Source organism: Aphis gossypii, unplaced genomic scaffold (genome assembly GCF_020184175.1).
Source record: "Aphis gossypii isolate Hap1 unplaced genomic scaffold, ASM2018417v2 Contig00007, whole genome shotgun sequence".
Lineage (NCBI taxonomy): Eukaryota > Metazoa > Arthropoda > Insecta > Hemiptera > Aphididae > Aphis > Aphis gossypii.
In genome coordinates this window covers 229,942-257,589 of record NW_026082986.1, presented here as the reverse complement: position 1 = coordinate 257,589, position 27,648 = coordinate 229,942, and the positions used below count along the sequence as shown (strand labels likewise).

At 25.4% G+C, this 27,648-nt stretch overlaps 1 protein-coding gene across 2 annotated transcripts; it reads left to right on the top strand.

Annotated features, from left to right (window-relative positions):
- The first annotated feature begins 514 nt into the window (after positions 1-514).
- On the top strand, positions 515-27,276 carry LOC114127122 (uncharacterized). 2 transcript variants are annotated; one of them, XM_050208184.1, is made up of 6 exons: positions 515-1,009; positions 5,961-6,074; positions 8,800-8,950; positions 10,218-10,360; positions 10,721-10,873; positions 26,652-27,276. In XM_050208184.1, exons 1-6 carry the CDS (start codon positions 925-927, stop codon positions 26,813-26,815), a joined length of 810 nt encoding a protein of 269 aa, XP_050064141.1. In that variant the 5' UTR covers positions 515-924; the 3' UTR covers positions 26,816-27,276. The 2 variants fall into 2 exon arrangements, with proteins under 2 accessions (XP_050064141.1, XP_050064142.1); XM_050208185.1 differs by lacking the exon at positions 515-1,009 and adding an exon at positions 4,913-4,937.
- The last annotated feature ends 372 nt before the right edge of the window (positions 27,277-27,648 follow it).

Here is a 27,648-nt window from a genome sequence, read left to right as displayed (position 1 = left end):
AGCTCGTACACACATATTATATTATCGTTTCGAATACGCACAGTGTATATATATATATATATATGTATATACATACAATTAATTCTGCTTTATTTTTTTTTTTATTATTATTATTATTCATTTCGAGTGTTGAACTTTCTCATGCCCGGCGTTACACAATCGCGGCGAATTGTGAAAATCCACGCGTGAATAAGTATTTCTATTTTATGATGTGATATCGCACATGAATACATTCATATATATAAATACCTTCCAGCATCGCCGTCGTCGTCGTCGTCGTCTTCTTCTTCTTCTATTGCCGGATTTTCGATGTAGCGTGAAATAATTAATTTCACAATAACTTTTATAATAATAATATATTACACGTTATTATATTCTATGTTTTGTGCGAAAAGGTTTCTAAACCGCGCGAGGTCCCCGCCCGGAACAATCGATCGAACTGTACGGGACGTCCAGTTCCGTTGCAGCGAAATCAATGGGTAACCCATCATAATAACCGATGGAACATCGATCATTATAGTATATTATTCGCAACGAGATATTTAATTGTCGTCTGCGGCGGCCATTGTCTCGCCCGCGTGAAAACGCACCGGGCCACGCGGATGTGATCGCCGACCCAAAGCGTCCGCCGAGTCCTTAGCGCCGTCGACTTAAAACAGTCGCGTAGCATACGGTCCACCGTTATTCTTCGGCCGTACGGATTTCGCGTGACTGCGTAAAAAAAAAACGGACTCGCGTATTTTAGCGTACATATCGCACTATCGCAGGACATCTCATCATTATTATAAGTCGTACATATACGTTTTGTATAACGACTGCAGTAGAAATACTATTAATTGTTGTTGTTGCTGTTGTTGCGCGGAAAAAAAAACAATAACGCTATTACAATTTTTAACATAATATTATATAGTATACGGTTATAAGATGAACGACAAGTACGTCGTATTCGGCTGGTTTGTTGTCTGGACGATGGAATCATTCATATCGCCGAACATTTTCGTTCACTCCGGTAAGTAAATATTTAATGTAAAATAATATCTATATAATAGGTAAACTTGGTGCAAGCTCGTGCCGTAGGTAGGTACCTACATCAAGTACCTACTACGTATATAATATCTATATTTTATAATAATATTATAGGCACATATTATATAGGTAGGTACTTCATAATCTGCACGTTGTAATAATATTCTCTCCGTCGCGTCGTGTGCGCACCTAATTATATGTATATAATATATATATTATAATATATGTATTTACACAATAATAATAATTTAACAGTGATCTTTATGTTGTTCGCACACCACGAAACAATCATTAGCATATAAATTATATTTGTGTAATTGCGTACGCATAAACTAACGCTGTTCTTATATAAATTACAATTTATATAGTACCTATGTATTACGCTGTATATCATGTGTTCGTTTGTAAATAGGTTCATTGAGAGGTTTAATGAATTAAAAACGGGTGTACTAGATTTTTGGAAATATATATATATATATATATTTTTGTCACATTATTTGAATCTACTATGGAACAACAAGTTATACGATTTTTTTATCATTAAGTTCTTATTTTTTCGAATGAATGCATACATACGTTTTAAATTTCGTGTTCGGAAGCAAGATAGTTTTCTGAGAATTTCGATGTGTAATAAACTAAAATCCGAGGAACTAGGTATATTATAAGAATGTAGAATAGTATATTATACTTTACTTCTGAATATTCAATATAGTAAAGGTTTCAAGCGTAAGTTATTAACGTTCAACGAATAAATATTTGTTCACGAAATAGCATTTATTTCCAAGGATAGTTAATGTAGTATATTATATACTCTCAACATTTATAAAATCTAATATTTAGTTTTAGAACAAAAAAGGAATTAGCAGTTTTAAGTATTTAAAATTTAGATGAGTGGAGTATAGAGGACTTAAATTTTTCGTGATACTCATAATATAATGATATAATACTAGTATATCCAGCTCATTTAAACTTAAAATCCTTGAAACTATTTGATTATCATTTGTTGGAAATTTGATTTTTGTACATCAAAATTATTTGAGCATTAATAATTAATGTTCTGCGTATAGGAATATATAATTCAAAATATTTGCTGTTATTTGAAAAACTGTAAAACTTAAAATTCACAGCAACAATAATAAATTAATAATTTAAATAATTATAAAAAAAATAAATACATATTCCAAAATATAATAAATTTACAGTGCGTAATTAGTGCTTTTTTTCTAATTCATAGAACACTACATGTACATGTTATACACGTGATATATTAATGTAATAAACATAATTTCTGTCCATTTTAATGTTCATGTATTTCTATACTCTAACTACAATGATTAAGTACAAAATAAAAATAAAAATTTAATAACTAAATAATTATACCAGATTTTTTATATAATAATTAAACGTTTAGAATACTGTGCGTACTAAAATATAGTTAATTAAGTATTATATATTGTTATTATAAAAATAGATATTTTAGACTTAAGTTTAATATTATAATAAAATAATTAAAAAGTACATTATAGTATTATTGTAATAGTAAAACCTATTTGGTGACTTATGCACATAATATTATAGCGACATAAAAATACTCGTTTGTATCGTTTGTACATATTTTGTTAATTTATTATGAACTAAAATAAATTTTACTCATATTATTTATTTATTTATACCTAATACTTATTAGTGATACAATGATTTTATTCATGAATAATTAATATTATGCAATTAAATACTTTGTATTAAATTTAAAAATAAGGGTTGCTGATAGATTGTTAAAGTTAAAAATGTCAAAAATTGGGAAAAACATGCTATACAATTTAGATGAAGCAAAAATATAATGTTAAAAATATTGTTATAATATTATTTGTTTCTAAAAGTATAAAAACAGATTTTTTTTTTTTAAGAATTTTCATATATTTACTAATAGGACGAATGTTCAGTTTTCAAAAACAAAATAATCATCTTGTAAAACATATTATGTATTATTTCAACGTTCAAATATAGTGGCCACACAAAAAAATAAATACATATTAAATGATCTAATATAGCGCAGTATCTGTCGCTTATTGGACTAATTATCAATGCAAATAACTATACATAGTATTAATATAGTAGTATATTAATACTATGTATACACAATTTAATTTTAAAATATTTAACTCCAAGTCTTTAAATGTTCAAAATATGTTTGTATTTTGATATACTTATATTTAAGAAACTTTCATACTTTTTATTATTGACATATTATGAAACTATTTTTTTCTATGTTTAAATCTAGGTTAGAGTAAGTTTAACCTTATATACTTTACCCAAGCGTTTGATTAATATTATTTATTATTGTAGGTATCAATATAAATTATTTTGATTTTAGACGGATAAAACAGTAATATTCTGTTTAATCAGGTAATTATTAAATTCTTGTAAATGTTTCCATTTTACTTTCTTGGTGTAACGGAAACGGATATAATTTGTATATCTAATTTATCAAAGTATAAACACTTTCTATACACTCAAAAATTGAATTAATTAACATTTAAATTGTTGACTTTATCATTCACAATTAACAATCAATGATTATACAATTTCGCATATAGGTATTATTTATAATGGTTATATTATATAATGACGTAAATTAATTACAGCAGTATAGTATACTATACTATATTATATATATTCTGATATTCAAAATAAATATTTATGTTGATTGTATATCGAAGGAAGTGTACTTAATTAAAAAAAAAAAAAGAAAAGCATTGAGACTTTTAGATTTGTTAGTACTTAGTAACAATTTTCTATTTTTTTTTTTTTTTTTAATATGGGTAATGTTATGGTCCATAATCTCAATAAACATATAACACAAATCACAATTCAATCTTCATTATCTGCAAACGTTTTGGTGCAAGCAAATTTAAATTATCTTTCACAGCTCGTGCTGAAGAGTGTGTTATGAACATTTTGTAATTTGTAACCTCGGATAGGTTTTATAATGCATAATATTTTGGTGATTGTTCTGTGGATGAATATCTATGAATCCTGAAAATTAATTAAGTTCATGAAAAGCGAACAAATACAAACGAATTGTGTAAAGAGTCGTGTTCATAGACATGTTGATGTCTATATGAACACACAACATACGAGTGGATTTCAACGAATCGTTAACCGCAAATCCCGAATACGCGCAAAACCATATTATAATATAGTGTATTCTTTTGTGTTGGAGTTTCAAGTGTATAATGTACACTCTCGGTTTGTTTTATTTACATTAACAAAATAGTATTATAATTATTATTTACCGTCAAATTCATCGTTATTCAATTTAATTTACAATACCAAATTTAATATAATATTAGATTTTCGATCTTATAGCTCGAAATTCAATAAGAGGAAAATAAATTCTAGTAATTTAAAAACCAATTAAGTGTTATCTATATGACTATTTGTCGTTTGAAGGCAATTATTTTATATTCGAGTTACCGAAAGTCAACTGTATATTAATATTATAATGTGTAAATCTATCTCAATGGGCACTATTTCCATAATAGGAAATAATAAAGTAATATAAAAAATATGGCGGAACGAGAATTATTCGAGAACGAAATGCGACTATTATTACAGATTGCCGTCTGGCACGGGTTTCTAAAGTTAGATTGGAGGGGCACAAACGACTCGTTTCGCGTCCATGTTTGGGTACTATACGCATTGGCGATCAAAAATTAATAATACTCATATATATGCGATAGTTGAAATACAAAACTCAAAAAGTCCTTCTACCGCCGAAATCGGTAATCATTTGATAGATCCTCTGTATCTGGGGATTTATTTTCCATATCTACGTGCCCTGAATAAATTCACTGTGCAATCAGGCCCTTAGATCGTCAGTTCACTTTATATTCTCCGCATGTATTACGGTAATCTATATTCTATAGTATTATTTAATAGCATAAACTCTTACTGCAGTTTAATAATTTATGTTAAAAATGAATTTTAATTTTTTTTTTTTTAATTTTAATTTATGCTACACAATGATATTGTTGCATCGTGTGTACGGTTTTCCTAAATCCTGAAAGATCAAAAACAGTATATCTACATACAAATATATTTATACATTAGTATACTCAGATTCCATTGTGTTTTATTTCGTTCGATATCAGACGTACAATATTATATTGTGCGGCGTAATGATAATATAGTGACAAACTAACAATCGTCAGCCGTGTTTGCACTTTTGCAGAGATTTGATTTTTTTTCTCGGCAGATCAAACGAAGCAAATTAAAAAAAAAAACCTAAGAAAAATCGTCGTCGTTTACCAAGCCTTGCATTATTGTCGTATAATATTATCACCACCGTCGTCGTGATTGCGACAGAAAATAAATACATTTTTTCAACACACACACTGGCGCGCGCACGCCCGCCGCCGCACAATATCGTCTTTCACACTGGCGTGCGTTTCTATTCGGTTATTTTCGAATGCGTTCTAAAATAATATCTGTAATCTGCGAGTGAGCGTATATTTGTGTGTCTGTGTGTGCGCGTATAATAATATATACACACGAAACGGGGTATAAATATCCGAGTCTGTGTGTGTGTGTGTGTGTGTGTGTGTGTGTGTGTGTGTGTGTGTGTGTGTGTGTGGTGTGTGTGTGTGTGTACGGATGTTGACAAATTAATAAGCTTTCAGACGATATCCGAAAACGATAATAATAATATTCGATACTGCGTAAATTATTATAATTTATGTAACGTAATACAACGATATAATACAGTCACTTGTATGATATTACACAAATCAACAATAATATAATATTTCACTGTACTGCAACGGTTATTATATTATACTGCGAGCAGCATATGCGAGCAGTGTGTGTACGACGGACTACGTTATAAATGTTTTAATATTAATATTATAGTGTGTAAATTGTTTTTTTTTCAGCCGACGGACCGGGCGACGAATACACGTACACAGATCTATGTTTTCGGGACGACCCAAAAATAGACGTTTGCATCCGCAAAAGAATTAACGACGTGGTCGAGCAATTCCATAAAGGTATAAGAAGATATGCAGCATCAGCATAATAATTCGTATGCTTATACGAAATTACATTATTATTATAATATTGTACGTAAAAATGATTGAAACCATACCCAACTCTTGATGTTTTTTTTTTCACTCGCACAATATGTACAGTGTATATCTATTACGTTTAAAATACAATAATATGGGTCAAGACGTTTTACGTTCCGATATAGAAGCGCCGACGCGGCTGCTTTTTCAAGAAGTTTCGATTTTAAAAAGGTCTCGTATAACATAATAAACCCGAAGAGGTACAATATAATAAAAGTGCCTTATAATAATAATAATAATAATAACATTATTGAGTTTTATAGAACACGGAAATTTGTGTATAACATAATATTAATATATTGTGTTGTTCCGACGGGATATGGAAACGTTTTGCTCGTATAGTAAGCCGCGTATGCAAATAAATAAATAATTAAGTACATCAATAATTGATTTTTTATATTAACCGCTATCGATTTTTATTTTTTTTTGATTTGAATAAAAACTATTCAGATCCAATCAAGTCGTGACGTTTTACAATACTAATAACATACAAACGTATACGAGAAAATTAGACCAAACGATTTTTGGCGCAATGTACAGTTGATATAATAGCCCGTACACTGATACTCGCGTACGTCTTTTTATAGATTGCCATATTTTTTTTTTTTTTAACGTCATATGAAAAATAAAAAGAAACTAATATTTAATGGGTTACTAAATTAAATTGTTATTTTCTAAAATTTGTCCCTACCGTTGTAAAAATATCAATCGGTCTTAAAATATAGACTAATTATTGTTCGATTTCCAAAATCTTTCAACTAAATTAACTTGTAAATTATATTTTCAGTAAGCATTAAACACATTGATGCAATCATCGATGTATAGGTTTATATAAAGAATTATATGTAATTATTTTAATAACTAATTATTCAAAATAAGTGAAATAATGTTTTATACTAAATATTTATTAAAAAATTATAAAATTAAAATGAAACTAATATCGAACAGTTTGTTGGGCTAGTTTTCTATATTTTTTGGAAATCTGCTTTAAAATATTAGGTGAATTTATTGATAAACATAAAATGTACTATACATTATAGAAAAGTTTGCGCGTGGGAGACCTTAAGCGTGGAAGTGTGTAAATATTCCATCTAATTGCAGAGCAGCTATATTCTCGGCGATTGTATACATAATATTATAATACTTATAGATAATATATAATATACACGTGGCATCTATTTTAGCGTCTTTAATTATTATTATTATGCAATGTTTACTCGTTGGAATTTACAATATAGGTATACATGAATGTATAATATTATAATAAAACAGGTATTTATTCACATTTTTTGGATTACTCTTCTTAAATAAAATTAATGTTACTATACCTTTATACGATTCAAACACTATATATATATATATTTTTTTTTTTACATAATTTATCGTTTAATTAATTGAGTAATTGTTCAGGAATTTATTTGTAATACAAAATGTTATTTGTTTAATATTTAATCTGTAAAAATAGATTTTATAAAATTTGTTTAAAACACGAATTCATAGGAATTCATAAAACCATAATTAATGTTTAAAATTAATATAGTTTAGTTTTGCGTCATGTTTTGCTTGAGGCGTTTGAGCTTAGCTAAATGGTGCTTATGCGATTATGATTTAAAAGTCTATACATGCAGGAGACTATAGCTGCCTTAAATTAAATCTATATAGACCTTTATATACCTAACAATTTATCCCCGAGTATAATATTATGTAAGTATTGTATAGAACAACACACTAAATTAACTTAAAACACTTTCTTATTTATTTTATTTTAGTATCTGGTGTCCTGGTATGTATAATAGTTTACTTTCCGAGAATAATAAAATCCTTTTTTAAATTTTCCTATACTCTTTCACTGGTAAAACAATAAAGTATTTAACAGAATTCAAAGCTTTGTGTGGGTGTCGTACAAACGGAGTTTAATGAATTTTCTAAAAATTGTTTTTATGTAAGTTCTTTGTATAAAATAATAATTATTATGATAATAGGATATAATTAATTTTAAAAATATTAAATAGTGTTCATTAATCATTATTATGTAAATTTGGAATATATTTTAAAATATAAACAAATAAATTCAAAATGTATATTCTTAAATGTTTGCATGTGACCTGTTTTTTACTCAGTAACATGCTTTATAGGAAAAACTCTCATGCATCGTTGAATGATCCAATTTCAGGATTTTTTTTTTTTTTTTGAAAGAGAAAGACTTCTTACAAAATGTATTGGAATTGATTTTCAAAATTTATTACTAGGACGTAATAAGATTTTGAATAAGATTTTCACAAGTTTTTGTTTATTTTTTTATTATTTTATTTTAATAATGTAATCAAGAAACGTGGTCCCATAATCGTAATCGTTTTCAAATTTTTTACAGCTATACAAATTTGATCCTTTGTTCATGTTATAAATCTGTCCACAAATCGTAAAGAATTTCCAATTTAGTCAATTTAAATATAATTTTTATTTAAGAACATAGTTTTTCATTACTTTGTTCTATACCTACATAAAATTTCTATTTCCATTTTTCCAATACGTATAAATGTATAATACATAGGCATGATGTAATGAAAAAAAAATGTTTTTTGTATAATATTACAATACTTAAGTATGTATAATATAACAAATTCTTAACATATTTATATGATTGTAGGTAATGATGAATTTGGTTTACGTGAATTTGATCCATTGCCTTTGGACAATCCGTTACATTTTGAACATAAAGCTCGACTGATTGGTGGAAAAATTTCAGTTAAGAATATGATGACTGAAGGTTTAACAACAGTAAAATTGTTATCGCTCAGGTAAGATATTTATAAGGTGAATGTAATATAAGGTGAAATGTATGTAATATTTTCAGTAAGTTATATTTCCTAACAGTCTTATACATTTGTAAAGAGTATACTTGTGTTTTATATTAGTTATATTTTTAATATTTGAATAAATGGTTGAAAATACAAATATGGTAATACGGGTATATATAAAAAAAATTTGAATACATGCAAAAATATTTGCAAATGTATGACGCATACGTTTGCGACCGTATCTATTACTTAAAAAATATATTTTTTGCCGTTACCAGTTTTGACTTTTAGAGCAGTTGATAATCAATGTTTATATGAAAAATTAATTTATAAGCAATGAAAATTTAAAATTTACATTATTAATTATTTTATTCATAATAGTAGGACAGATAATAATTCTTGTAATAACTATGTACGCAAATTAATTAATTAGAGTATGTTTTAATTTTGGAAAAAGTATTTTTTTTTAAAGAATAAATTTTGAATAAATATGAATTTATTTCAATTATAAGAAAATCAAAATGTTTATAAACATATCATCATCCGCAAACTATCACAAAATAATATATTAAAATATAGGTGTAGTACCTATATAAAATAAAATATATTGCGTTAGGCTTTTCGGAGTGTAGTGAAAAAAAATAATTACATAAAGTAACTATCTCGCATTTACTGCTAAACACAATCATAACACATTTCGCTACCTATGTATTATCTATACACATAATAAAATATAATTTATAGGTAAACATTATAAATAAAAAATTTAAAATTTAAAAAAAAAACATTTGATCCACTTGCATAGTATTAAAGTGAACTAAATTTGACTCATTTGTGGACGTATCGTCTTTAAAAGATTTAAATCGGCTGATATAATATTATCTATTTAAAGTTTTTATAACTATAAATTGTTTTGATATTAGGATAAACGATAAAACTAACTCTGCAGGTACGTGACAACTAATTCGCGTATACGGCATACATATAAGTACATGATGGGTATAGGTTTATGAATTTTAATGTATATATTATGTCAGTGTACATATTTATTGAAGTTAACCTACATAGTATATCACATACGTGGATGTAATAATTTAAGCAGGTGTATATATTTATAGCTGTTGTAGAGTTCATATTATGTTTGACTGAATTCAATCTGTAAAATTTTCTTATACCTCTATACGCGTGCATATTACGCAATATATAATATACGTACGAATATATTATATGATGTCTGTTTGAATAATATGTCATGTATTATATATAGATCAAAACTTCAAAACCCAAATAAAATGGAAGTGGGATTCACCGGGAACTTCAAAAACTTATTAAGCTCTGGTCAATATCAGTTCAAAGGATATTTGGGACGTATGCCGATAAACGCCAACGGCCGATACAACATAACATTCAGTAAAGTTAAATTGATATATTATTATGTACAAAAATATAAGATCATCATGATAAACATTATAATATATACTATTTTGTATAGGTACCTACATAAGCTACCTGTAATACATTATTCACGGTATATATTATACAACCTGCGTCTAAAAAGCTTACGAGTGTTCAACATATAAATATACATTTTGTATAGACGTACAAACAGTGTAAAACACTTTCAAAACTATCCTGCGCGTACCTTTATTGTATAATATTATAATATATTATTTGCGTATTTACTATTTAAACGTATATATATACGTCGCACATATAGCGCTTACAATAATATTATTATAATTAAACAATAACGCGCTATCCTTGTTGCAGAAAACGTCGAGACAAGCTATGTATTGAAGGCAAAGGTGAAAAATATGGAAAACAGTACGTTCGTACAGCTCGAAAGTTTTCGCTCGCATCCGCCGAAATTCGGTGAAATTAAAATCTTTGCCAGTGATTTGGTGCCAGGAAACGCGGTGTTGAGTGAGTTAATTAATGTTTTGATTTTATAATTATTGCAGTAACCACGAACTGATGTTCTGTATACTATTATGGTATACAGTATAATATTATACAACTTTTATTCGCGTGAAGTTTGGTTCGATGGCACAAATAGGTATTATGGTACGATTGTGTGCTGCAGACACCGCTTCGTTGTTGTTGTCATTGTTGTTTTTCCGTCTCTCGTTAATAATGATATTTAGTACTTATACTAATATATATATATTACATAATATATTATAGTAAATATTGATTTCGTTTCTTTTTCGGAAATTTAGCAGGAGCCAAACAACTAAGTACATAATATTATACTGGAAAACATCATATACTATATTATATATATGTGTACCCATACTGTATTATTATACGCTGTACGAAACAGATATACGAGTTAAGTACTTCCAGCTGCAGACCTAATTGTATTGCCGTCGGTGTTTGAGTGAATGGTGTAAATATAATATATAATATTATTTTGTTGGTTTTTTTATTGAATGAGTTAAGCGCAAGTGGTGTTATCCAAAAATAAACCGTCATCCATGTAGCTCACACGATATTTATGCCCATATAATATAGTATAATATAGTGTATTATATAATAAATAGTTAGATATCAAACGATTCTACTAAAAAATAAAAATTAACAGAAAACAAAATAAATAAATGAAAATATGTGCCTGTGAAATTTTCTGAAAACAGCTTTACTAAAATATTTATAAAAATGTATATAATTTGGACAAATAATCCTTTCCCAATAACCGTAATTTATATATTTTCACGTAATTTATAACAGCTATAGTGCAACATAATCAGAATGATTTTTTTATAAGCGATATGTCAATTACAATTTAATGGAGATTGGATTTCTAATCTATAAAATAATAATTACTTGGATCAATTATGTAAAAAATCGTTATCATAAATTTTACAATTTATTTCCTCATATTTTCTTCAACTTTTCGATATTTTATAGAAAATATAGCTTTTTGAAGTTAAAAAGCTTCTTTTAATGCTACCAAACAAGGTGAAGCGAGGGGAATTATCCACACTGAAAAATAGCTTGTTTAAAGAAATATATAGAATAATAATAACATTATTTTTATTAATTATAAATAATAATAAAGTATAAATACTTAATTAAATAAGTATATAGGTACTAAATATAGTAATATACAATAGTATACAATATACATGTATATGCCACACCCAATTAATTCAATGTTATCTATTTAATAAGCCATGATCAATGATCATAGTAAGTGAAATATTGGTTCATGAGATGGACATAATATATTTTATCTGTTTTATGAAATAAACACCATTATTTTACACTTTGTTTAATATTTTAAATTATTTACATTATATAGATAACTTTTTGTGAAATCGAAATAAAATCTCTAAATACCGAATATTGTTGTCTGTTAGTTGCTAAAATTTTATCTGCTATTTAGTGGGAATAATAAATTGATCAATATTAAAATATATCGAAAACATGATATAGATATTAGATACAGTATATATTATACAAATATAATATATTTATATTATTGGTATACATATATGAATATATAATACATTTATATATAATATACATTATTGTTAAAACAAAATCAGTTACCGAATAAAAAATAAAATAGCTATTTCATACGGCGGAGAAAATAAACTATAATTATATAATAATAATAATATTGTGTAAAATTCACATTGTAATAAAATATACTTTTATAGTAATTACGATAAAATTTTCAGAATCTAATCTTAAAATTATTCGTTATTTAGACTCTAAATTTTAGAGTTTATTGAAAATATTTCCGTTTCTAAAAAATGTCCGCTGTTTGAAAGTGTCCATTAAGGGAGGTTTCACTGTGTATTGTACACCTGTTATCTCGATCATAAATCACAATAATATTAATTCGGAATAATGAAAAAATTAATAATGACACAAATCATTGTAAAATTTTAAAATCCGAAACGTCAAAATATAATAACAGTGTAAAATACTTATATTCATATAAAATATTTTGATCGTGATTCGTTCTAATTCGTTTTAACCTGTATTCATTCCGAAATCAGTATATATTATCATAATATATCTATATTATGACTCAACATGTGGCAGTGGCTGACAGGAAGCTTGACAATTTGAATAATAAAAGCGTGATTACAGCACTCTTGTAGGTTATACTTTAAGAACTTCCGTGTTAAGAGAAGTTTCATACCGTGATTTATAAAATCAGTAAGAAAATGTAATATTTAATAATATTAGTATAATATACATGTTTATATTTTGTTTCGAGTTGTAATAGTAATTTTCCAAGAAGTAAACGTCGCAAATATTTGTTTACTATTAGTTTTTAATATAATTATTATAGCAAACGTTGAAAATAGTCAGTATAGAGGTGGATTTAAAAAAAAATCTCAGTCTGCTAGCATTACAAAATGTCCAAAAAAATAATATTAATAATATGTAGGCACAATTTTCGTTTGTTAATAAAAATTTTAAGTTAATCGCCTTAATTACAATTGAATATTATAAAAATTATTTACGAATTAATTAGGTACGTATTGTCAATATCAAAATTGTAACTAAACAGTAAATATCTTTAATTAAAAAAAAATAAAAATATTCACTCTGAATAATAGATATTTTAGAAAACAATAATATATGCAAAAATAAATAAAAAAATATTATAAATACTGTTTGATTGAAACATTTCTCCTGCTAATATTTATCATTTGTAATATTTATAATCGTACATAGATGATAATTAAATTGAAAATAAGTAAATATATATTATAAAATGTCAATAATATAGTACGCGTTTGAGATGTAGTTATTAGTTAATAAATACTGAAAGTTGATGCACACATGAATACATGACACATATGACATATTGTTCCTAAATTATTAAATCGAATCATTTTTCGTTTGACGTAGAGTTAAAAAAAAAGTGAGACGTTGGATCCAGTGTTTGAGTCTACAAATGTAATTTGTAAAAGTATTTGCTTCGATAAATTCTGCATAATTAATTACAAAAACAACACTAGCGCGTTTCGATTTGAACCAGTAACCACGGTTGGTATTTAAAATAATAGATTGTATTAGGTAACCACGGGATCTTAATACCTAGTTAGGGATATCCGTTAATTACAACACGAATAATAAATCGTATAATAAAAATTAATTAGTAGTGAGTATCTACCTAGCTTTAAAGTTCCGACTTTTGATCAGCCAAAAAGATTTTATTTTATTTTTTAACTTTTCACTTAACCGCTATCCGCCAATTTATGTAATAATACATTTGTTATATTATTTACCTCTATATGAACCTGACATGTTGTATCCATATCATGCAGTTGTCAAGCTCTACGTGTCATGATGATGACTGATGCGATTATATGTAATATAATAATAGTATAATATTACAAATGTTATAAAATAGTAATACTAATAATATTTAGTCAATGATAAAAAATATGTCTTATTTTATACAACTACGCAAATGCCATGTAACAATAAAATTATGTGCTACCCTGAACTCCATATCACGTTGGATAAAAAACTTTCGAATTACAAATTGACTTTAAAAGGGTAGGTAATGCGTTTAAAAAAAAAGCTGCAAAACGAATCTGGGTTAAATTATAAGTTATAACAGTAGTAGTGAAAAAAGCTGAACAAAAAACTACTTGTATTTTAGTGTATCCATATACGGAGTGGTCCATTTAACACTCATACTTAGAAAAAAATAACGTTTTTGAAAATATTTCTTTTGCATAATTTTGAGTGTTACGTTTTGTAACAACATTTTTTGGAAAATTTTATATTTTATATTGTTATCTTTTAAATTTTTGACTTTTTTAAATGATAACATGCATTTTTAATTTCATTTTACTCGTATAGTATAAATGAATTACTCGAAATTTGTTTTATCATATTAATTGTACTGTTTCTTTCTGTGAACGTAAATTATTTAAATAAATATAGTCACAAGCAAAATATTATTTGAATTATTTAAATATATGAAAATCAAATTCCGGGCAAGTATATTTTGTTAATATTAGTAGAAAGTATTTAATGTTTTGACGAGTGAAGTAGTGAATCAATATTTTATAAATTGTTTGTTTAGTTTAATTTTTGAAATAACAAGTGTCTTGTATTAAACGTATTACTCAGTAGAATATTATTCGATTTCGGTTTTTAGTACGTTTGTATGATATTTTACTTAAAACGTCTTACATAATATATTCTTTCCACCTCTCAGAAATATTCGTAAGCAATTGATAATCGGAAAATATTAGTATTGATGTTGTTAAGCTCTTTAGATTTTGAGTGTACACAAGTGTACACAGTGTGTGTATTTTATACTAATACTAGGTGTAAGTTATTTTCAGTTTGTTTGTTATCATTTTTCAAGTGAAGCAAATGATGCACACTTTAAGTAAGTTTTAAGCATTTTTTTATTGGTTCGACATTTTAATCAAGTGTCTGTTTACTCCGAAGACGTAATTTATTGATTTATAGCTTTGTATTCTTTTTTATAAAGTGTACAAGGAAAAATGATTAAAATGTTGACGAAAATTGTGAAATTTATGGCTTTGAGGCACTTTTTTTATGGCACTTTTTATTATGTTTATTTCGTTGTGGGATTGAAAACATAATATTCCTGAATGAATATCAATTAAGGTTTCTAATAATAGTATACATTTTAATATTTTGATTTATATTTCTATTTTCAAAAATCGAAAGTGTAAAAAAACATTATAGGTACTTATAAATAATAAGTGCAGACGTCAGATAAAATGATTTCAAAAAATATTTTCTAATTGTTTTATATATTCTTAAGTATAAATACCAAAAACTATTTACAATAGGCTTTAACAGTTTAACATAAATAATATTGTACAATCGTACATTTCTCTCTCTCTATAAAGGTCTGCTTTGAAAAATCATTCATTGTGATTACACACTTTTATTTTGCTTGGTGGCTTTTCATTAAGAAATAATTTACAAAGACTTGTTCGTAGTAAATAGTAATTGTGAAGCTTTTGTTTGAAATATTCAAGAACCCGCCATAGGTATATACTACATATATCCAAGTCTACGGGTACTGTTCAAATGTTTGTGGTATTAAATGATTTTATTATTTAAAATTACTTTTTTTTAAAATTTAAATTGATGTTTAATATAATAAATGTACTTTTAAAGCAACCTATAATAATAATACATATAACACAAATGAAAATATTTTCTTTTAGCTTTTCGATATTCTTGGTAACAACCACCAAAGTAATCTTAGCAATATACCTACCCGTCTATTATACACGTACTCTGCCTTAGCACCATGAAAAAGGGTTCTGTTTGTTTTTGTCACTTTTTATTTGCAAATGTGTATAATACTGTGATATTATTTTGCATACAAGTTTACCGCTTTTACCTATATGAGAAAACATTATTTATATCCCAAAGTTATTTTCGCCGCTTATACCTATATATAAGGCAATTAACCAAGCATGTGCATTGCTCACTCCTATTGTTTTATTTAATAAAAAATTTACTTAAATTCTCATTTTCGGAATTTTTAAATATTATTAAGAACCATACTTAAAAATAATTAGGTTTTTACGCCATTATTCAGGAATGTACTGTATCGATATAAGCTTATTTTTTTTTAAAAAACTAGAAACAGCCTTGTTTTGTTGTAAATCATGAAGAGCAGATGGTTTTTTTTATAACAAAATTCAAACGAATATTTTCTGAAATGTATATAAGTACTAAGGAAAATAAAACTTTAAAAATGGTTTCAAAAATAATATTAAGTAAATGTTAATAATTAGTAAAATGATTTTATAAGTTTAATGAATATAATAATATGCATTTATGTGTTTATATAAGAAGGCATATTACAATTTGAAATTTTTAAAATGCTCAAAGTGCATTATTATAATATATTTAATTGAATAGAACAATACAAGTTAATACTAATTATATTTTACATTTTAAAACATTTAAAAAGTATAATTTTTAAAATTATGTATACTAGTTGTTGTAGACTGTAGCTCTATATAATAAGCTTATTTATGCTTTGCGTTTTTTCCTATAGCTTAAAATAAAGTTTTCTTAACAGTAGTTCATAAACCTATAAGCTTTTAATATTAAAATATAGTGTACCTATAATAGTTTTAGTGAGATACCGTCTTTAAACAAAAAGAATTCGTAATTTTCAATATTTTCCTTTGAACACATCGTTTTTGCTCTTTATAAAAGTATGTTTTTTGCAGCACCAAATCATTTCTTTATGACTTATATCATATATGTTATAATATAATATTATATCAAATATCTAAAAATGTTTTTATCCTAAACTATGTAAACTTGACGATGTATGAAAGACGGAAAGCTGTCGTTTTGTAATACGAATCGAACACATTATGCCATTATATATAACATAATACACGTTTCAATACACCTTTTGTATCTCATTACATATTGTGTACTTATTAGTTATTACTACTTACTAAATAGACATTATAAAACATTTTACTTACGTATAATTCAAGACTCAACATAGTATTATATATTATAAAAAGTGATTCACCAAGCAAGCTAAACCCCCATTTTTCTTTCAATAACTTTTTATTTAATCAAAAATTCTGATTTTTGGAACCAACTTTTAAATTACTTAATGACAATATTTTAAATTGTTTAAATTTTAATACAATTTAAAAGTGTTCTGTGGCAATGTAAAATTTATATTTTCAAATAATAATCACTTTTACTTTGTAAGTTATAAATCAGATAAATCTTCTGAAATGGTGTAGTACATAAATTAAAACCCTAACGAGTAGTCTATAAATTATTATTTTCTCTATAATAACCCAGAAACTGCTCATTCTAATTTCGATTTAGATACAATAACATTATTGATAAAATCGTCTGCTTAATAGTTAACAGTAAAAACGTTAGTTCTTATTTGAACAAAGAATTCTTGTATCGTCACAGAACATTAATTTTATAATATGAATAATGTAAATAGTTATAAATTTAAACTATTAATATAGTCTACAAAGTTAGAATTTGAATAAATTCATAATTAAAAGAAATATCAATGAAAATGAGCATACATGATGTGTCACTATGTATAATTTAAATATACTAGAAGTAAACTCATTTGCGTATTGTTGTTTTTATAAGATGTAGAATTACCCATTTCCTAAAAAAAAATTCGTATCAGACTACATAAAACCTATTAACTTTCTAATCAATAAATCAATAACGATAAGAAAATTGTATGAGAAAATTTTAAAATGTTTATTGTTTTTTATTTTTTAGCGTTGTTTTTTTTAAGTAAAAATACTAAAAATAATATTTTATAAGAAAAAATAAATAAAAAATGACGCATCTAAATATGCATACTGAAATGTATTTATCTCTTCTGGTTTTGGGAATATATTAAATTAAAATTAATATTTATCTTATTAATACATACATTTAAAGATTAAAAAAATTTCGAAAGTTTAAGATATACTACCCACTGCGTTTGGCAAGTTAACGGTTGGTGGGTAGGTTTTACTTGATAATTGCAAGCAGTTAATTATTATTTATTTATTCTAAAAACGATTTTGACTGAAAGTTTTGTTGATGAATGTAACTAATGATGAATAGTTACTTATTATTTGTTTAACACCTCCATGGCCCCATATAAGTTAGGTATGTAATTATCAGAATTTGGATTTAATAGCATTTGTTATTTATTATAGTATACAGATAAAAATAGCAGATTGAGTTATAAATTTGTTTTATGCACCAAAGACTCTAAATTTAATGTGAAATATAATTTTGTTTTGTTTTTGCATATTTGAAGTATTTTAAATTTTTAGTTGTATTTATAAAGTTTTGATGCTATTTTTTTTAACTAAAATGCATAGGTAATACAATATTTAATTTTTATAAATCATAAATCTTGTGTATATATTGAATGAAAAATATTATTTGTAAATACCTACACAAAATATCCACATTTTTGTTTCATATTGAACGATTTAAGCAATATCGAATAATATACATTTATGACTTTTAAATTACGTTTTTGAATAGTTGCATACAGATAATGTCTACAAAAAAGGTCATTTCATTTTTTTTTTATTAATGTACTTGATTGAAGTATGGCTGTAATTTATCATTAGATTTCACATAAATAGTTATGATATTATGATGATTTTATGTCTTAAAGTGTTTAAATTTAAAATAACGCTCTTATCTTCATCTAGTCGTTAAAGCACAGTTCTCCTTATTATTTCAATGCATGCATTTTTTCATTACCTATCTTGATTTGTTATAGTTAATTAATTATAGCCACGAGACTTTTTAATTTAAATTTTAAATGTATTTTTATTTATCTATCGTTAACAAATATTTTCGGTTTGGCATTTCTGATTATGAATATTCAAGTCATACAATATATGAGATAATAAGTATATCTAGATATAAATATTTAACTCATTTTTAGATTCTGAACGAAGTGATGAATGTATTGATTTTACAATGATGTGTGTTTTTTTTTTTTTTTTTTTTTTTTTTTTTTTTTTTTTTTTTTTTTTTTTTTTTTTGTGTCTGTCACCACGTTTTGGAGCAGTAAAAGTGCTCCGATTTTAAAAAGTGGACCCTGTTTCGGATAGGAAAGTGAATGTAGTTTGTACTTTGGGGGGTCAAAAGTAAAAAATTTCCAATAGTTTTCAAAAGCGCCGGGAAAAACCAAAAAAAAATGACGGAAAAACGGCAATTTTTACGCAAAACCAGTTTTCGACCAAATCGATTTTTTTTTATGGTTGTAATTCAAAAACTAATCACTGAAAATACTTGAAATTTTCACCGAATGTTAATGTCAGTGGTATCCGTATATAGTTAAATTTTCAAAAAATTTTGACTTTTTTTGAGTTATTTATAGACCACTGAAATTTTCGATTTTTTTGAGAAATTTTTTTTAAAGTGTCGATAAAAAATTTTTGGATGACCAAAAAGTTTTGAAAATTTAATACAAGGTTCCTTATGAGTTGTTTTTAATGTAGCTAAAAAAAATTAAAAATCGTTAGTCACAATTTTTTTTTATAAGCGTTTTTAGTTCAAATTTTTACGAAATCTGTCGAAAATGCGAAAATTTGCAAGTAATTTTGAAGTTGAAAAATCATGAAATTTTTTTCTTTTATAACTAAGTTTTGAAAATTTGGTACAAGGTTCTCCATACATTTTTCTTCAAATATCTGTAAAAAAAACTCTACCGGATTCAGACAAAAAATTTTTATGAGTGTTTGAAATTTAAATTTTTACAAAAACCGCGTTAAATAACAGTTTAGCCTCAAACGATTTTTGATATTTGTTATTATTCAAAAAGTATAAGTCGTAGATACTTGAAAATTTTACCAGTTATTAAGATTCGCGTTTTCTTTACGTGATTTAAATTTCAAAATATTTTGACTTTTTTTGAGCTATTTATAGACAACTGAAATTTTCAATTTTTCTGAAAAAATATTTTTGAAGTGTCGATAAAATTTTTTTGGCCCTATCAAAATACTTGAAAATTTAATACAAAGTTCCTCATATGTTATTCTTATAGTGATTAAAAAATTATAAGAATACATAGGCACAATTTTTTTTTATTAGCATTTGAAGTTCAAATTTTGACGAAAATTCGTCAAAATTATGAATATTTGCGAAATATTTGAAGTTGAAAAATCATAAAATTTTTTTTGTTTATAACTAAGGATTAAAAATACAACACTAAGTTTTCCATAAGTTTACCTTCAAGTATCTATAGAGAAAACTCGAAGCATCATTATAGGAAAAATTTTAAGTGCGTTTGAATTTTAAATTTTAACGAAATAGCGTAACGATAACGATTTATCCTCAAACGATTTTAAATATTTGTTATTATTCAAAAAGTATAAGTCGTAGATACTTGAAAATTTTACCAGTTATTAAGATTCGCGTTTTCTTTACGTGATTTAATTTTCAAAATATTTTTTAGTATAAGCTGGTTTTTTTAAACCACCTTTTTCACCAATCACTAGAAATTATATCCTAGGCTAACAAATCATCTTCGTTCAGAATCGTTTTTCGTATACAATGATAACTATCATTGGATTCAAATTTAACACTCCTATAATATATAATAATGATCCATACGGCACCTAATGTACAGCAGAGCGGTACTCACTTGCCCACTTTTTTATTTTAGATATATAAGTAGATATATCTTTCATGGCCTTTATTTGAAGTCAAAGTAATAAGGCTACAAATTTATTTTCCACATAATAGTTTGTTACGGAATTAAAAAAATATTTCACTCTATTTAGAGGTTGTTGCAACAGAAATTTTCACTATATACTGTATAGGTATCGATTTTCTTGAAAACTTAAAAAAAAAATAATGTTTTTCCCATTTATGTATAAAACATGTAAAACATTACATTTTTTTTTTTTTAAGAATTGTTGACTTTTGCTGTTCCTGCTATAACTTACACAAAGCTTTGAATGCTATATTGTATGCTTAAAAGCGTCTAGTAATGGAATCTCTAGATAGAACTATTACCGAGAAACTACTAAAACAAAACAGCTAAGGAAATATTTAAATTCGTGGTATAAATACCATGTTCAAAACAAAATTATGTTTGATCCTGGTAAATAATTATTATATTAATAATAAAATATATTAAAGCGTATTTATACTATGCAAACTGTGGATAGGACTTCGAAATAAGTAGTTAGCTATATAGGAATAGATATAAAGTTTTCGTAAATTATATAATGCTATTTGAATTTTAAATTTATACGACAATTATTTTGCTTTTAGAATAAATTGTATGGAACATAAATTATAAGTTTTGATTCTAAATAAACGTTATACTTTCACCTTTAGTGAACGAATAAATAATTAAATAGTAAATTTGCGCAAGCAAACAATTTGAATTAGTATTGTAAAAAAGATGAATCAATTTCGATATTTTACGCTGTTACATTATTCGATTAATTTATTTTCAATCAACAAAACACTCAATTTTGCGGTTGTAGTAATTAAACAATCAAACACTTATTTTTCGACAATAATGGTGATAATTTATATAAAAGATCGAATTTTTGCCGCTTGCATGTCGCTGACTTTATCCGATAACAGTGTTTATCAAAACCATTACGATATTATAGATATCACAAAAACATATTTATTAGATTATGAAATAATCATTAGTTTCATAAAAATATTTAAAATAGATAGTAACAGCTATCGAAATTTATATTTTTTTTTTATACTCAATTTTATAATATTGTTTGTGTTAAAATAATCGTATTTAAGATAAGCATTACATATTAGGGTTTACCACCTATCACCTGGCGTCTACATGCGTTACACTTACAATATATGAATTATGAAAAATCATAAATCACATTTTTTTAAAAAAGTGACTTATTATATTATAAATTAATTATAAAATAGTATGTTCTGTAACAATGTACGGATCTTTTACTTTTGACAGCAGTCAAATGTGTATGGTAGTCAAGTTCATACTTAATTTTATACTGAATATAATTACTACTAATACCTTTTTATTTAGTTTCTATATAGAGTGATCCATTTAATGCAAGACTTTCATTATTATTAATATTTTTTTACATTATTTTAAATCATTAATAAAAAACATTTTTCTACCTGAGTAATCCAGCAAATTATTTTCTACAACTGCGCTCATCTAAATTTTAAAAATTTATAAAACTCATAAACTACTAGTCTGAAATCGGATTTCTATACTTCAAAATACTTCCCATAATAGTCTACTTTAAAATATAAAATTAAAAATAAATAGATATTATTATGCAATACAAAAAATTATGATGATATAATATACCATTTTTTTAAAAAAGTATTATTTCGCAGTTATTTAAGTAAAATTATGCAAAAAAAAATATTTTCAAAAAGTTTGTAGTTTTTTGAAATAATAAGTGTCTTATATTAAATTTATCGTCCTGTATAGTGGGACACTGACGCAGGTTTTGTAGATTCTAAAAGTTTTTCTTTTTGAAACTATAAATCTTTTCATAAATAATCGATTCAAAATTCGCTTTGTAAGTATTACGGTCTATATTATGATAGATATTATAACAATAAATTAGTATAATAATAATTATATGTTACTTTACTGAAAATTTTTTTAAATAGTGTATAGTAGGCAATATTTACTGCAGGTAATTTTTAGTAATTTTAGTTTTCACTTTTAAGCATTTTTTTTTTGAAATGTCTATAAGAAATTTTGGAAAAAAAATTGAAAATTAAATATAAGGTTTCTTATATGTTTTTCTTATCGTAGTTAAAAAAAAAATCAAAAGTCGTTGGTCACAATTTTTTTTACAAGCGTTTAAAGTTCATATTTGTACGAAGTATGTCAAAATAGTGAAAATTTGCAAGTAATTTCGTAGTAGAAAATTCATTATCATTTCAATAATGTTTTGAATTTAAATCTAAGGTGAAAAAAAAACAACAATAAGTTTTCATTAGTTTTTCTTCTAAAGAGAAAACTTAAGCATCATTATAGGAACAAATGTTATGAGCGTCTAAATTTTAAATTTTAACGAAATCGCGTAACGATAACGACTTATCTTCATATGATTTTAAATATTTATTATTATTCAAAAAGTATAAGACTTAAACACTTTAAAATTTTACCAGTTATTTAGATTAGAATTTTCTTTACATGATTTAATTTTTTAAATATTTAACTTATATTAAAGCTATTTATAGGAATTTGAAATATTTGTTTTTGTTTAGTTAATTTTTAAAAATATCGACAACATTTTTTTGGCTGAGTCAAAATACTTGAAAATTAAATACGAAATTCCTCATGAGTTTGTCTTACAGTGATTAAAAAATTATAAGAATACATAGCTACAATTTTTTTATTAGAGTTTGAAATTTAAATATTTATAAAAATTCGTCAAAATCATACATTTTTGAAAATTATTTTGTAGTTATAAGTATATAAAAAAAATGTTGTACAAGTAGCTTAGAGTTAAATATTTAATTCAAAATTGTCCATATTATGTTTGATTTACAATAATTATAAAAGAAGTTGAGTTTAGGAAAATATTGAAATTTTATCTTATGATAATACGATTAAATTTTCATAAAATCCGAAATTCACGCGTAAAATAACAAATTACTGTCAAATAATTTTAGATTTTTATTGTAGCTAAAAGTTACTAGTCATAGAAACTTGAAACATACACAAATTGTTTAAATTGGAATTTTCTGTAGAAGATTTTGTTTCAGGCCATTAAAACATAAACCACCTATTAACCACTCATTTTAAAATATAATATATTTTATATATTACGAGTATATCCTAGGTTGAAAAATCATCTCCGTTCAGAATCATTTTTTATAATATACAATGGATTCAAATTTAACATTCTTAAATATAATAGTGATCACACGGCACTCAATGTACAGCAGAACGGTACCCACTTGATCACGCTTTTTAAAACTGTTAATTGAGATTTTTACATAGAAAAATTAAACCCGTTCCTTCGATAGTGAATTTTAAAATAATTTTTTTTGCACGTTTACAAACCATTTGATGTCTGTAATACCGCTTTTTTAAAAAAAAATTAAATTACTCCATAGTAAAATACTTAAGTTTCAATACTTTGGTAACTAACCTAACTAAAGAATTTTCACTTTGAAGAAGTTTTGAATATAATTTCTCGGAAAATAAAGCAATTATTAAAAGTATACATTCATGTGAACTATAGAAGAGATAGTTATTAATAATAATGGTTGAATTATTGTTGAAATAATTAAAACCATTAAATTATCGTGACTACCTATCTAATTTAATATATTTAATTGGTCGTCGTGCAATTTTCGCTATGTGCTTGTATAATTATTCTATATAAATATTTCCAATTATATTTCAGCTAAAACTTTTAGATATTTAATTACGTGAATTGATATTAATATGTATATTATTGTACCTATATATAACTATAGGTTATTATTGAGCAATAAATTGTACTTTCATTTATCATACTTTTATAGTATGATAATATATAGTTTGACCGTGTTCATTTTTTAATTAAACGTTATTTATTAAAACAATACTCAATCAAGTGCTGTAATTTAGATTCTGAGCAGACTTATTTAATATTTTATGGTTTTTATTTTTGTGTCTGCAGTCAGTGAATTTTCGAACAGTAATTTTGTTTTAAATCGTATCTATTTGCTACCAATATTTTAGGAGTCTAAAGAAAATCCTAATGTTTTTCTTAATCGGAGAAAATTGTCTAACAATACTTTGTCAGATAGATTCCAAACCGCAATGCCATTATTTGCAACATATATTTGATGTTGACATAAACAAATTTAGTTTCTGGGTGCAATCTTCACGCTTAACATTCCGACTTTGGTTAGAAATTTGTGTCGACAAGTTTCAACTGTCTTACAACATAATTTATTTCACAATATTTGTAATGCACTCATCATTTCTTCGTAAAATAAAATAATTTAAAATAATTTCACTTATGGAGTGTAAACTTTACAATATGGTACCTTGTCATATTTTTTCGTGTCGTTCCTATAACCAGTCCCGATAAATATTTTAGAATAATTTTTTTCACTTATTGATTTATTAGTAATATATCATTGTTAAATTTATTACATCAGTCGTACATTAACAGTTTGCATTGTTAATAATATTGATAAAGGTACTAAGTACATTTTGTGGAATTGTACAAGTAGTTATTGGTGAATATTAAAGACATATTATATTACGCTAGTATTGCCACAGTATGTTGCTGCAGAGGGCTTAAAGTGGCATCAAATGACAAATAATACTGTGATCTTTAATCTCTATACTATGTTATTAGAGCGTTATCTCATGTACATAAACTCAAATTATTCTTATTAGGTACCTAAGAGTTTTAATTTTAATGCGTGGTCGTAACCAACGTCAAGGAGAGCATTATTACTTAGTACCTAGTACTTATGTAATCTCTTCTAAATTAATAGCCTATAAATTATAATACATTTTTTATTTTTTATATCAATATTTTTTTATCTAAACTCAAACACTCACTCACCTAGAATTTAAGCTGCATAATGATACTAGGTACCTCTCGGTGTATTAGAAATATTTAATCTTAGGCAAAATAAATCATTATAAATACGAATATAATAGAAACACAGCTATTTATATTTTACTTAGGACGAACCTACATAACTTATACATAAAATAACAAAATAAATTATTATGTATTAAGAATAATATAAATAATAAAAAAAAATATAATATAATCATACAAGTGGAATATGATGAAATAAATTGAATTATATGACGTACTCTGTATAATAATATTTATAATACGACTGATTTTTTCTTTTAATAAAATATGACTTAATAATTCTGTGAAAGGATAACATTTTGAAAACGAATAAATATTTTAACGAATGAAATTATTTCAATGTGACTAAACTTGAGCGTATACCACTATATTGTTAACACTCGTTTTGGTGGACGCTATTTAAATTGCATTCATAGTATTATGGGACTGATATCGTTCCCCATTTAGCCTCTATGTGACTGTATTTATTTATTATGGACCAAATACAAGATTGTGTTTGAGCATTTTGATCGAGGTCTATAATTCTGGTGTTGCTGTACTAGAGTCGAATAGTTTAATAATAAATATAATAATCGCCAAATTTGTTTTTCCTTTATTTGCAGACCGAGTGGCGTTGCGGTTTGTAAATCAGTACGCGATACAAATAACCGACGAACTTTATCCGGCCGTGGGACCTGTACTCGACAACATTCAAATGGACATGTGCAACAAGATGTTGTCAATGTATCCCTTCGACATTTGGCTTCCACCCACCAGAACACATTGATGATTTGTTTTTTTTTTTTGTTATCTTGGTGTAAAAGTTAGATTTCTCAGCATAAAGTTTGATTTATGTAATAATAAATTAAATTTTTCTGCCTTTACATCAAATTATCAATTTTAGGTCAGCTTTTTGGCCTCAAGAGTTTTTTCTTTTATGTTGCGGTAGTTTTAACGATTTTCATCAATTTTATTCTTTATTTATTTATTAATTATTTATTGTATTTTTTTTTTTTGTATTTTATCGACATTTGTTTAAATTTTAAAGTTTAAAACAACTTTTTTACAATTGATAAGTACATAAACAAATTAAACAATTTTTATTTATTTATTTTCCTTTTGTACATAAACATGAAAAATAGTATTTTTCCTTAGTAAGATTTGATAATTTTTCATATTTTAACTTTATTAACATGTTAAAACATATTTTAGTGTAGTCACATACATTTTCAATGAATTATAAGCACACTTTTTGGCATTTTACTGATTAAAAATAATAACGAATTGCCATAGATACGTTAAAAACCAAATCCTTTTTAATAAATTATGAAAACACCAATGTGCTTGCGTAAGTATTTAACTTATAGCATGTAGTATAAGTACCTACCTATATAATATGATTATTAATTTAATTTGGTTTTATGGATATCAGTACACACACATAATAAGTTTCAGTCTAAAATGTACAACCATTGTTATTGAGCGTATGTTTCTTACAATACGCATGTTTAAAATTTTAATATAGTCGACATTTATTTTAACTACACTTGGTATCAAATTTAGAATTGATTGAATTGAATACGAGTAGTTAATGAAAATAAATAAGTTGAATTAATTAAG

Excerpts from the sequence above, each read along its gene's own strand:
- LOC114127122 (XM_050208184.1), top strand. The coding sequence starts at position 925 with ATGAACGACAAGTACGTCGTATTCGGCTGGTTTGTTGTCTGGACGATG. Across the intron at positions 6,075-8,799 it reads GGTCGAGCAATTCCATAAAG|GTAATGATGAATTTGGTTTA; the intron begins GTATAAGAAGAT and ends ATATGATTGTAG. Across the intron at positions 10,361-10,720 it reads CCGATACAACATAACATTCA|AAAACGTCGAGACAAGCTAT; the intron begins GTAAAGTTAAAT and ends TCCTTGTTGCAG.